At 39.4% G+C, this 13,451-nt stretch overlaps 1 protein-coding gene across 1 annotated transcript in view; it reads right to left on the bottom strand.

Annotated features, from left to right (window-relative positions):
• LAMA2 (laminin subunit alpha 2) overlaps nt 1-13,451 on the bottom strand; it is a 653,829-nt gene that overhangs the window by 15,491 nt on the left and 624,887 nt on the right. Inside the window, exons 58-59 of the mRNA XM_081529101.1 lie at nt 10,379-10,555; nt 9,977-10,145 (exon numbers count right to left, since the gene is read on the bottom strand). Of these exons, the coding sequence (XP_081385227.1) occupies nt 9,977-10,145; nt 10,379-10,555 (346 nt within the window). The remainder of the gene's footprint in view (nt 1-9,976; nt 10,146-10,378; nt 10,556-13,451) is intronic.

Here is a 13,451-nt window from a genome sequence, read left to right as displayed (position 1 = left end):
CCAGTGTAAGAGAATTTTCTGTGTATCTGCTTTAGGATTTAAACGAGAAGACAATTCTCCAACAGTCTCTAGTCTGGTAATGTTTCTGCTGCGAGCCTCAACGCCTCCTCTCACTTGGTTAAAGGGAGATGGGATGGACTGTGTCTAAACTGCTTTCCTATGGGAAGATCTGAACCCAGGCCTGACATTCCCAGAAGGTTACCTGTCGTATCTCTTCTTCCTCTTCCCTCAAACCCCTCGGAATGTAGAGTGCTCACCTGGCCACTCAAGAGGCTCTTTTCTTTCTAATCACATTTTGAAGAGGGACCACGTGAGATGGGATAGAAAGTGCCCCGAGGTTTGCACAAGACTAAAATGATTTTGTCATTAAAGACATTTTCAACCCTGCTTCCCAAAGAAATTTAAGCTAAGGGTCTTCTAGTGAGATAATTTTAAGTAACCTTTAAAGAATAGTTGTTGCAAGATGAATTATCTTCCTTCAAGCAAGTGTGAACTCGAGGGGAGGCATCATCTTTATGGACGTGACTTGTGTTATTCTGGAAACACTGATCTCTGAAATGTGTTAAAACAACAATAATACAAATATCAGGGGATCATCAATCTCAGCATGTGACAATCCTGCCACCTTGTGGTGACTCTTTAAAGTACATATGGGGAACATATGAAGGGATAGGATGTGCTTGCTCCATGGATGTCTCTGCTTGGCAGGTGACAAAATGTAGGCAGACAGGACTTGGGTGGGGAGTCTAAACACGGCCATGCACCTGTTGGTGGGGGGTAGTGATGCGGCTGGAGAGGACTCTGAAGGAAGCCGTGCTTCACGTAGCCACGTTTAGGCGAGTGGGTAGAGCCTCGGATTGGCAATGGAGCTTAACATTTTCACCTTCATCCTGTTACTCAATTAATTTCAGATCAGAATAAAGCAGGGGTCACTTCCAACTGCTGACTGTTAGGTGACATTTGGAAATGAGTTATTGGATTCAGAATGAATCCAATTATTGGATTCATATGAGTGGTGGATAAGCGTTGCTTGACTTTAGATTGGTGCAGAGTAGAGACTTTAATTGTATTGACCGAAACTGGCATCTCTGTTCTTCAAAGCACCAAATGATAAATGATTTAAAAATTGCATAACTGAAGTATAATCTGCAAAAATACTGATTCACTATGCTGTGTACCTGAAAATGATGTAATATTGTAAATCAACTATACTTTAATAAAAATTAATTCAAAAAGTAGCATCATTTTCTTCTTTCATGAGTCAAAAATTCTTAACAAATGAGGTTTAAAATGACATCTTCAAAGTCGGATGTGTCTTTGTGATGTTCTTTTGGCAGGAATACTAAGCGGAAGATAATTTTTATGGTACAGAGTTCAATATTCTGAAATACAAAACCCCTGTTCAAGTTGTTTACTGAAAAACTGAGTTATGTTAACTCTCTGAATATAAGCTCTTTTGGTAAACAGTGGGCATTTGCAGTTCCATTTACACACTAATGTCTGAAGAGTAATTCTTTGTGGTATGGGAAATGTATGTTTCCCCTTTAAATACATATCAGTATCCAATCGATTTATTGGCCAAGACTGTACTTAGCTTTTAAAGTCATAGCATTAAATATGCAGGAGAAATAGCTTTCTTTTGCTCTATTCTTTTCTACTTCTTTTTCACACCTCCCCCAAGAGCCCTGAACTGCAGGGACTCCTCATGGCTATTTATCCACTCTCTTAGTATTTGCATTTTAGACTTTGAAATTCAAAGTTCAACATTCCAATAAACTTCAAGTTTAAACAAACAAAAAAGAATAACCATGCAGCCAGCTCATTGTATAAAAATCCACACAGGCCACATTGGTTGGAAAGACTTGGTGTAAACAGCATATATATCTGCAGAGAACTTGTCATATTTTGACAATTTTCTTTAGTACTAGAAGTCCACACCCTTATCTACTCTTATCCCTGCTGTCCTCCATGAGAAACAGCCACAAATAGAATATGCAGAAATGGTTTTTTATCCAGCACTAAATGGGCTAAAGAATAAGAGAGCAGTATGAAGAGAAGATAGCTACCACACTATCAAATGAGATAATATGCGGAAAACATGCGCTCTGATCTATGATGTTCTGGCATGTATTAATAATAGGATTGACATAATCCATTGCACAGGGCAGGGCTTTCTCAAAATACTCTTAAATTGCCCTGGAGGAGAGTGAACGTTGTTCTTGTGCTGTTTGTTGCTGGTGGGGACAGGTGTGCCGTCGTAAAGCAGGAAATGAAGGAAACTGAGAAAAGGAGAGGATGCTGTCAACTGTGCTGGAACAAATAAGGGACACGTAGATAGGTAGTTGCCACTTCTGGAATTAACACGTAAGTCTTAATTCTTAAATAAATTCCTAAACTTCTGAATTTTGATTTAAAAAGAGAAAATGGTGGGAATTGAAACTGATAGGAGACTTGAGAGATAATAACCATATCATACTGGAGTTTGTTTAAAAACGGAATGCTCACCCCCTTTCCCTAACCCTTGCTCTCACCTTAGAAGTGTGAAAGGTTAAAGTAACTAGTTCTCTTAGAAGATGGGTGGAGTGTTACTGTGAGCAGGTACTTTGCACACAGTGTATAATTTAGGCCATAATAATCCTTGTTATGCCAAGAGAATGCACTGGTCATAGAAAACACTCTTTTTCAACAACACAACAGACAACTGTACACCTGGACATCAACCATCAAATGGTCAATACTGAAATCAGATTGATTATATTCTCTGTAGCTGAAGCTGGAGAAGCTGTATATAGTCAGCAAAAACAAGACCAGGAGCTGAATGTGGGTCAGACCATCTGCTTCTTATAGAAAATTCAGGCTTACATTAAAGAAAGGGGAAAAACCACTAGGCCAGCCAGGTACGATTAAAATCCCCGTGGATACACAGCAGAGGTGACAAATAGATTCAAGGGATTAGATCTAGTAAACAGATTGCCTGAAGAACTATGGACAGGGGTCTGTAATATTGTACAGGAGGCAGCAAACAAAACCATCCCAAAGAAAAAGAAAAGCAAGAAGGCAAAGTGGTTGTCTGAGGAGGTTTCACAAGTAGCTTAAGAAAGAAGAGAAGCAAAAAGCAAAGGAGAAAGGGAAAGGTACACCCAACTAAACACAGAGCTCCAGAGGACAGCAAGGAAAGACAAGAAGGCCTTCTTCTATGAACAATGCAAAGACATAGAGGAAAACAGAAGGGGAAAAGATTAGAGATCTCTTCAAGAAAATTAGAAATACCAAAGGAAACTTTCATCCCAAGATGGGCACAATAAAGGACAGAAATGGTAAAAAACCTAACAGAAGTAGAAGAGATAGAAAGAATACACAGAAGAACTGTACAAAAAAGATCTTAATGACCTGGATAACCACGATAGTGTGGTCACTCACCCTGAGCCAGGAATTCTGGAGTGTGAAGTCAAGTGGGCCTTAGGAAGCACTTCTGTCAATAAAGCTAGTGGAGGTGATGGAATTCCAGCAGAGCTATTTAAAATCTTAAAAGATGATGCTATCAAGGTGCTGCACTTATGTCAATTATATCAGCAAATTTGAAAAATCCAGCAGTGGCCACAGGACTGGAAAAGGTCTATCCTTATCCCAGTTCCCAAGAAAGGCAGTACTAAAGAATGTTCAAACCACTGGATGATTGCACTCATCTCCCATGCCAGCAAGGTTATGCTCAAAATCCTGCATGCTAGGCTTCAGTATTACATGAACCAAGAACTTCCATATGTCTAATCTGTGTTTAGAAAAGGCAGAGGAACCAGAGATCAAATTGCCAACATTCGCTTGATCATAGAGAAGGCAAGGGAATCCCAGGAAAACATCTACGTCTGATTCACTGACTACACTAAAGCTTTTGACCTTGTGGATCAACAAACTGTGGAGAACTCTTAAAGAGATGGGAATACCAGACCATCTTACCTGTCTCCCAAGAAACCTGTATGCCGATCAAGAAGCAATGGTTAGAACCTTGTATGGCTGTTTATTCTCACTGATTTATTTAACTTATATGCAGAGCATGTCATGAGAAATGTAGGGTTGGATGAGTTACAAGCTGGAATCAAGATTGCCTGGAGAAATATCAAAAACCTCAGATATGTGTATGATATCACTCTAACGGCAGAAAGTGAAGAGGAACTAAAGAACCTCTTGATGAAGGTGAAGGAGGAGAGTGAAAAACCTGGCTTAAAACTAAATATTAAAGAAACTAAGATCATGGCATCCGGTCAGATCACTTCATGGCAAATAGAAGGGGGAAAGTTGGAAACAGTGACAGATTTCCTCTTCTTGGGCTCTAAAATCACTGCAGATGGTGACTGCAGCCATGAAATCAAAAGACATTTGCTCCTTGGAAGAAAAGTTATGACAGACCTAGACAGCATATTAAACAGCAGAGACATTACCAACAAAGGTCTGTCCAGTCAAAGCTATGGTTTTTCCAGTAGTCATGTATGGATGTGAGAGTTGGACCATAAGAAAAGCTGAGCACTGAAGATTGATGCTTTTGAACTGTGGAGTTGGAGAAGACTCTTGAGAGTCCCTTGGACTGCAAGGAGATCAAACCAGTCAATCTTAAAGGAAATCAACCCTGAATACTCATTGGAGGGGCTGATGCTGAAGCTGAAGCTCCAATACTTTGGCCACTTGATGCAAAGACTCATTGGAAAATGCCCTGATGCTGGGAAAGACTGAAGGCAGAAGGAGAAGCAGGCAACAGAGGATGAGATGGTTGGATGGCATCACCGATTCAATGGACATGAACTTGGGCAAACCCCGGGAGATGGTGACAGATAGGGAAAGCTGGTGTGCTGCAGTACATGGGGTCATGAAGAGTTGGACACAACTTGGCAACTGAACAACAATAACAACAATCCTCAGAGTAAACATTATCCTCTTTTTCAGTAGGGTTTCCTCCATTTAGAGAGGGCAAGACAGTTATTCAGTAAGCCCCCTGAGTTCACTGAGGAAAGGTAGGTGGGCTACAGCAGATGGGCAGGCAGACCTCTATCATGCATCACTTGGATTACAGACTTAGCTTGTTTCCTCAGTGACTCTCAATGTGGTTGAGCTGAGAGGGGCTCACGCAGCATGTTTCTCTTCTGCAGTGAGGAAATCATCTGTACAACTGGTGGTTCTGGAGAAATAAATGCTGAAAAACCATTGCTTTCCAATTTATCTTTTAAAACATTTATGAAAGCAAAACACATTTAAGAATATTTTTTGAAAGGATGGAAATCATCTCTGGACCATATCCATCATCTGCTGTTAGCATCTGATGCATCTTTTGAAAAGGTTTTTCTTATGTGTTTTTCTAACTAACTGATATAGATATGATGATGCAGAATACAGAGTCTTATATCCTGTTTTCCCCATTTAACATAGTGTCATAAATATGTCATTTTATATTGTTTCAATTGAAAGATTTTAAGTACAAGAGTATGGTGACATATTAAAACTTGTGTTTCATGGATCTGTTTTCACACTTCTAGGACCACTAACCTGGATGGAGGTTAATGGTGTCCCCTGCCACGCTTCTCATTTTCCATCTTGGAAGCTAGCCAGTTGTGTTTGCAGTCCATACTTGGCATGTATCCTGACTGACCTCCTTGCATATTTGGTTACTGTGCTATTTATGTTAATGCCTACTTTCTCAAATATGTCTCTTAGTTTCTGTAGTTTCTCAAATATGTCTCTTAGTTTCTCTGAAGTGAAGTCGCTCAGTCATGTCCGACTCTTTGCGACCCCATGGACTGTAGCCTACCAGGCTCCTCCATCCATGGGATTTTCCAGGCGAGAGTACTGGAGTGGGGTGCCATTTCCTTCTCCAGGAGATCTTCTCGACCCAGGGTTTGAACCCGGGTCTCCTACGAACCCGGGTCTCCCACATTGTAGGCAGACGCTTTACCGTCTGAGCCACCAGGGAAGTCTTGTTTCTCTAGTAGGCTTTTAATACATAGTCGAAATAAATGTCATAAAATAAATGATGATATCTTATTCATCTTTGCATTTTGTAGGCTTGGAGAAGGCAATGGCACCCCACTCCAGTACTCTTGCCTGGAAAATCCCATGGACGGAGGAGCCTGGTAGGCTACAGTCCACGGGGTCGCTAAGAGTCGGACACGACTGAGCGACTTCACTTTCACTTTTCCCTTTCATGCACTGGAGAAAGAAATGGCAACCCACTCCAGTATTCTTGCCTGGAGAATCTTAGGGACGGCAGAGCCTGGTGAGCTGCCGTCTATGGGGTCGCACAGAGTCGGACGCGACTGAAGCGACTTAGCATAGCATAGCATAGTAAATATTTATCATAAAACATTGTCAAACCTTTAAACAGCCTTTAAAAAGTAGATACTTCTCTCCACACACAAAATAATAACGAATGAAAATGAAAGAAATCAAATTAAAAGAGGAAATATGTATGGTTCCATGATCTGAAAATTTGGTACAACCCAACAGAGATGAAAGATTCTAAAATACACAAATTTGACCACATAGTCATAAGTATTACAACGTGCAAGTCTGATGTTCTATGAGTCTTTCTACACCAACCCACAGGACTGTTACTCAACCTCTCTTTTGCTTTTGTCTTATCTATTAAGTGGGTTGCTCTTTTTTGTAGACGTTAAACATACACTGCTGAGAGAAAATGGAAACTGGAATTAGAACAGAAGGTTATAAGAAAACTTAAATGAGTTAAAACCTCTAGTCCAGATGCGAAAGGATCTTTGTTTCCAGAAAAAGGGGGAAAATGTGATCTCTAGAAACCACAGAAGGATATGCTTGAGATCTCCTAAAAGGTTATGTTTTAGAAACACAACTAAGAAAGGTGATCACTAAAAAGAGAAAAAGAAGGGTGACTGGTAGGTCCAGCAGGGTTATTCACGAATAAACCAGACCAATTCAATGTGTACTGGCTGAGAGACCCAACTCAAGAGAAGTTCAAAGGCCCTCAAGGTTTTGCTTGACCAAATATAGTACCTAATGAGGAACTAATGGCATGAGACATCCGTTTAAAATATTAAAACGTTCTCAGGTGTATTAGTAGAATATGATGACAGACCAGTGGAAGGAGGAACTCTGGTATCCTCTGAACTGTGTACTCCATTTTGAGTAGTATGGTCTATTCTAGGTGCCATATTTTGAAAGAGATATTTCAAATATAAGAATACCATCGGTGGGAATAACAAAATTAGAAATTAAGAAAAATGCTTGCGATAATGCAATATTTAGTCTGGGAAAGGAGAGCACAGCTGTTTTCAAATGCTTGAAGGGATGTTAGAGAAGATAAAAACTTAATGTGTTTGGCTACAGAAACACAATCATTACATGGAGGTTATAGGGATGCAGTTTTACTTCATCATAACTAATGGCTTTCTAACAACTAGAGCCTTCCCTGTTGTAACACTGGAAGAGCCTTGTCAGTGGAATGTTCAAGCAAAGTCTCTAAGTCCACATAAAGTATCACATAAAAAGATTCATGTATTAAGATGGCAATTGGACCAGCTGGTCTCTAGGGCTTCTGCTTATTAAAATTCTAAGTTAGTTGTTCAGAATTTAGGATCCACTTTCCTATAGAATCCAAATGGATATTTGTATCCAATGTCTAAAAAGCTTATTTTACCCACAGTGTTTTTAACCCTTTAATTGACTTGAGACCAAGGAACAGATATGAAGGATAACATTTCAGAGAGCAGTATATGAGGGAGAAGGGGTAGGGATCATTCACCTTCCCTTTGCTGGGAGAAGTCTAGCATAAAGGCATAGTATGGAAGCACTAAGGAAACATTCTAAAATCCATGTGGCAGACCTCAGTCATGTTTTAGGAGAAAAGCAAGTCCTTGAACTAATCCCCAAATGACTGATAGCCTTTCACTTTCTAGCTGTGCTGTGTGATCAGAGGTATTTTCTTCTGTGAAATGGGGCTAATAATACTTCCAACAATATAAATAAACAAGAAATGATTAACAACTTGTGGAAATCAAATGAAATAATGGATATACTATGCCTGGAGAGTACTGGACACATACTAGTTACTTAGTAAATGCAGAGATTTCTCATAGTATCTGGGGCTTCCCTGGTGGCTCAGTGGTAAAGAATCCACCTGTCAATGCAGGAGACAAGGGCTCAATCCCTGGTCTGGTAAGATCCTATATGCTGCAGGACAATTAAGCCCGTGAGTCACAACTACTAAGCCTGTGCTCTAGAGCCCAGGAGTCACAACTAGTGAGCCCACGTGCTGCAACAACTGAAGCCCAAACGCTCTGGAGCCCATGCTCCACAACTAGACAAGCCACCGCAATAAGAAACTCATGCACTGCAACTAGGGAGTAGCCCCCTTTCGCTGCAGCTAGAGAAAAGCCCACAAGAAAGAACCTACCTTCAGTATCTATGCGTGCATACCTTTTCCACTTTTCAAAGAACTTCCACATATATTTTCTCATTTGATTCTTATAATAATCCCATCATTAGGCAATGTAGGTATAATACCCACATTTTACAGAGGAGGAAATGATGCTTGGAATAAATGGCCAGTTTTCCTATAACATGATTATCTGGCTTCTCATTTAATAAATATTTCTAGTGACAATGAGCACACCACTCTACGGAACAACTAGTTTCATCATGGAAACTAACAAAAAGAACAAAATGTTGGAGAGTTTCAAAACTGGCACTCAAGGTAACATGTTCCTCCTGTCAACTGGCAAATATTACAAGTACAGTGCACGCGCTGTCAAGAGCAGTGTGAGATCTTTGGTGGTGAGAATGAAAATTAGTATAACCTTTGGAAAAAGCAATTCCTGTATATGTGTTGAGAATCTTGGGTATATTCTTCACTTGGCCTCATAATTACCCATTGAAAAATCTATTTTAAGAACATCATTAGAAACAATGAGAAAGTCTGATGTGCAGAAGTACTGATTAGAATACAGTTTCTAGTAGTGAAAAACTGGAAATGCTCTAAATGGTAACTGCTCAATGAGGAAGACATAGAACAAACTGTAAAGGCAAAGTGTCGCCGTGATAAGGAATCAGATTGTATAGTCAGACCCACTGGATTAAAATTCTTATCCTGCTATTTACTGACTGTGTCTGGGTTTATTACTCAGGCTAACTAATTCTTAATTAACTCAGCTAAAAATGGGGTGATGATATATATGTATATATTTTAGACAGCTGTTAGGAAAATTACTTATAATATTGAATAGAAATTGTTTAAAAGCCGTCACTATGATCATTAGTATATGGTAATTATGCCATTTATTAAATGTTTAGTATAATGCTAGGCGTTTAATAAACATCTTTTAAAAACCTCTATACTCGCTGTACAGATGAGTTAACTGAAGGGAACAGATTGGCTAAGCAGCTTTCCTAATTGATACAGATGTGCTGGGATTTGAACCCAGACATTCTGACTCTGGATGCATGCTCTAATCAAGGATAGACTCACTACCTTCCATGCTATCAAGTATTTTTTATGTTTCTCTCACACAAACATACATATACATCATATTAGACATGCACATTTTCAAGATGTTTAGAAACAGTTTTACCTATGTAAAACTGGTTTTCAAAAGCAGAATACCAAGTTGTATATGTGATATGAGATCTACTGTGTAAAATGCAAATAAAAGGGGCTGAAAATTGATATGATTACCTCTGGGTGGTGCTAGTATAGGTGGATTTTATTCTTGATTCCGCAGACATTTCTATGCTAACTTTTCAACTGAAAACACGTGCCACTTTGTAAACAAGAAGATTAAAGGAGACCAGAAATATAAATGAAAGTAATTCAAGGAAGACGTAAGGAGAGTAGGTTTTCATAGGTGACCCTTCCTCCTAATTCTAGCAGTAGAGTATACTAGACATCCTGAGTAACTTTCCTTCAGAAAGTGACTACAAACACAGGGGTAAAATGAGAAAGCAATGGGACATAAACACTTACGTGTGTCAGAAATGGGGTGGGTGCAGGAACAGCTGGGGTGAGAACTGGCTCTGGCTGGATAACCGTTTCAGCTGTAACTGCTCCATCTTCCTCCTCAGGGGGTTTCTGATGGGCACAGCGACCAATGTCCGCGTTTTTGAAGGATACAGGCTGTGCAAAGTCCATAGGGCTAAGGGAACATAATAAAAATTCAATACTTTCTCTTATTTTTCATTGTCCTGCTTCCCTACTGTTACATCACACTTCCCCTTTCCCCTTTTAAAGGTCATCAGTGCAATAAAAAAAAAATTAACTTGAAGATCTTCATTGTTTCCCCTCTCCCCCACCCCATGGTCTTGGATAACGTAGATGCAATAGTGATCCTCCTATGAAAAAAAGAAAGTAACAAGGAGACTCACTTACACAGAGTTTATAACAAGATTCCAGATACAGCCTTCAAAGGGAGGAATATTTCTGAGTGGGGAAGGCTGAAATTCAGGTGGGGCGCCCCCAATGAAAAGCTTTTTAACTTCTATTGCCTGTTCTACTGTCAGATTTTGCATATGCCTTCTGTCTTCATCCACTTGAACAGTAAACATGCTGAGAAAATATTGAAAGTAAACAAGTGTAAAACACACAACGTCCTGTACAACCAGAAATCGAACTCTCCCGCCACCCTGCACCCCTTCTTCCAGTAGCTTTTAAGAGAGCCAAATTTGATGATTAGGAATTTGACACTTAGCAAATGATATTGTTTCTCAGGATCTTGTCCCTTCGCCTCCCTTGTTAACACTCCTAGAGAGTTTCTTGAAACAAGGCAGTGGTGTGGCTACAGCATTAGCCTCTGGTGGTGTTGACAACCAGTGGTCCTACACATGAGCCGGTGGAGTGGAGGCTTCTGTATGGGGTTGTAACGTCTAATCGTCTAATCATATGAAGCTCTGTCGGTTTAGCACAGCATGGGGGCACGTTTTGTTTGGCTCTTTATTTCTTGGTTTGTGCTAGCTATTATCTTCTTGCTAGGGGACAAACTGTACTCCTGAGAGCTTAGATTGTAGGAATCAACAGCATACGCTTACAGGATGTTTTATAAAGAATGTAGCTGCTGGCTTTTGAATGGAAGAGGCAGGCTAGAACGCCATGCTAATTGTTCTCTGCAATGATTTTCTTTAGTGGCTGTTTCATTAATGTCCTTAATTTGCCTATGAGAGATAACTTACACATTACTATTTGAGAACCTCATGCTACTTATTCACTCTGTGGATCCTGGGGAAGAGAATCAGGAAGCAAAGAATTCTGTTGATGAAAATGACCAAAGGCATTTTCTCTTTTGTTTTAGAAGCAGGTTTTAAACTTCAGTCCCAAAAGTCAGCATGGGGCTCTTAGTCATAAGTGTCAGTCAATAGCCCGAGGATCATGAATGGGGATTACTACAAACTAATTCATATCTGGAGAGAAAATCTGAAATATTTGAGCAGCAAACTCAGTTCTAAAATGTTATGTTACTTGATTTTATAAAGAAGAAAAACCACACATAGAGTTAGAAACAATAAATCAGGGCAAAGATGCTCTGAAATGGCTCTGAACAACTGGCCCATGTTGGGACAATTCAAATGTAAGAGAATAGGACAAAGAACAGATATTGTTGTGGCCTAAAATATCATTGTTCAGGAGGTATGGAGGGAGCAGATTGGATTTAGTTTCAAAAGCACAATAGGGGGAACGATATATTGATGTTTTGCCAGACTCTGGAAGATTGTGTTGGCAAAATTCAAGAGTTCAAACTTATTGCTAAGAATGTGGGTGGTTTTATGAGACTTTTAGAAAACCACTCACTTCTGGATATGTGTGACTCATTGAGAAGTACCCCTCATACTCCCTCTTTTTTTTTTTTTTTCCATTTGCTAAAAGTAATCTCCTACATGCCAGTGTTCCTCAGGGTTTGAATGAAGGGTTTAAGCCACTATTAAATACTGTCCGAGGAGAGCAAATCTCTGCTTCTGATTAGACGTTTTAAAGATCCAGAGGCTCTCCTCTGTCTCATGTGGACTCTCTCTAGTCTGGTTCTGCCCCTAAAGACCACAACAATGGCCCTTTCTTACTGGATCACAGGGTGGAGATGTAGAGTGAGCATGAACTTTCAGAAGAAACAGACTGGACTTAAGCACTAGTATGAACTACCTGCCAATGCAGGAGACATCAGAGACACAGGTTCCATCCCTAGGAAGATCTCCTGGAGGAGGAAATGGCAACCCACTCCAGTATTCTTGCCTGGAGAATCCTCATGAACAGAGGAGCCTGGCAGGCTACAGTGCATAGAGTCACAGAGTCTGACACAACTGAAGCGACTTAGCATGCATGAAAGCTTACTAGCTGTGTGACCTTGGGTGAGTTATTTAATCTTGCTCAGTCTCATTTGTTTCTTTTATAAAATGAGGATAAGAACCCCTACTCTGAACCATGGAAAACATTAACTAAGGCATTGCACTGAGGTTGTATTACTTAATAAGGACACTGTTAAAAGACTATAGTTGAATCCAATTTGTATTTTACATCCTAGGAGCATCAAATCTAGGTCATTTATTAAGCACTTTGTAAAGAGGGATATTACATGTCCTTTATGCTTCTGGTGTGTTTTCTTTTTAAAAAGTATTTATTCAAAAATTCTTTAATGTGGACCTACTATGCCCAAAAAGCATTATAAGAATCATTATAATACTATTAGTATTGTGATATGTCAGCTGTATTTCCTTAAAATTTCAATAGTTGAATCTTGAAGTTTTATAATATTTTATTACTTATATTCAGTTTATTTGTATGAAATATTGATCTAAGATTTTTTTTTTTCAAATCACCATCAAATGAACTGCATACATGGTAAAAGATATTAAGAGACATGCCCTGAAATTTACAATTTACGTGAGAAACAAAATCTGAAATTTTTAAATTGAACATATTTTGGATGGTTAGAAAGAGATAATTGGGTTGCAGTATTCAAATCTTGGTCCCATTCTGGAAACCTCAAATTACTCCTGAAATATTTGCTCCAACTTTGTGTTCTTTAGCCTAATTCTGTATCTGTGTGAAGAACGCTTTCATGGAGAATACCTATGTGCCTAAGCTTCTACTCCAGGCTCTTAGGGTTTACTGCTTTCATCCAGTTAGAACTACTGGCCACTTAGGTGGACTCCAGGAGGAAAATCAGAGGGCCAAGCAGTTATAAAAGGCAGAGGATCACTGGGGTACTAGGGAATTAGACACCAAAGTGAAGGAGGTGAAATTTTTGCAGAGGAAGGAGTAGAGAAGGAAAGAAAATGAGAAAGCAAGCGTAAAGAGAGTAAATACTGAAAAGCTTGCCTCTCAATTTGGCAAAAATCTACTAATTTTATGAGGCAGTATTAAAGGTATTAAAATTACCGTCTTATCTAAAGTTTGAAGAAAGGAAACAATTGACATCTACAGTCTAAATAGTGTTGGAAGAAAGCAAGTATTTCAA

The sequence above is a fragment of the Giraffa tippelskirchi genome, chromosome 9 (genome assembly GCF_054371585.1).
Source record: "Giraffa tippelskirchi isolate mGirTip1 chromosome 9, T2T-mGirTip1v1.2.pri, whole genome shotgun sequence".
Taxonomy (NCBI): domain Eukaryota; kingdom Metazoa; phylum Chordata; class Mammalia; order Artiodactyla; family Giraffidae; genus Giraffa; species Giraffa tippelskirchi.
Note: the sequence above shows the minus strand (reverse complement) of the source record. Positions and strands in the feature narration are given on the sequence as shown.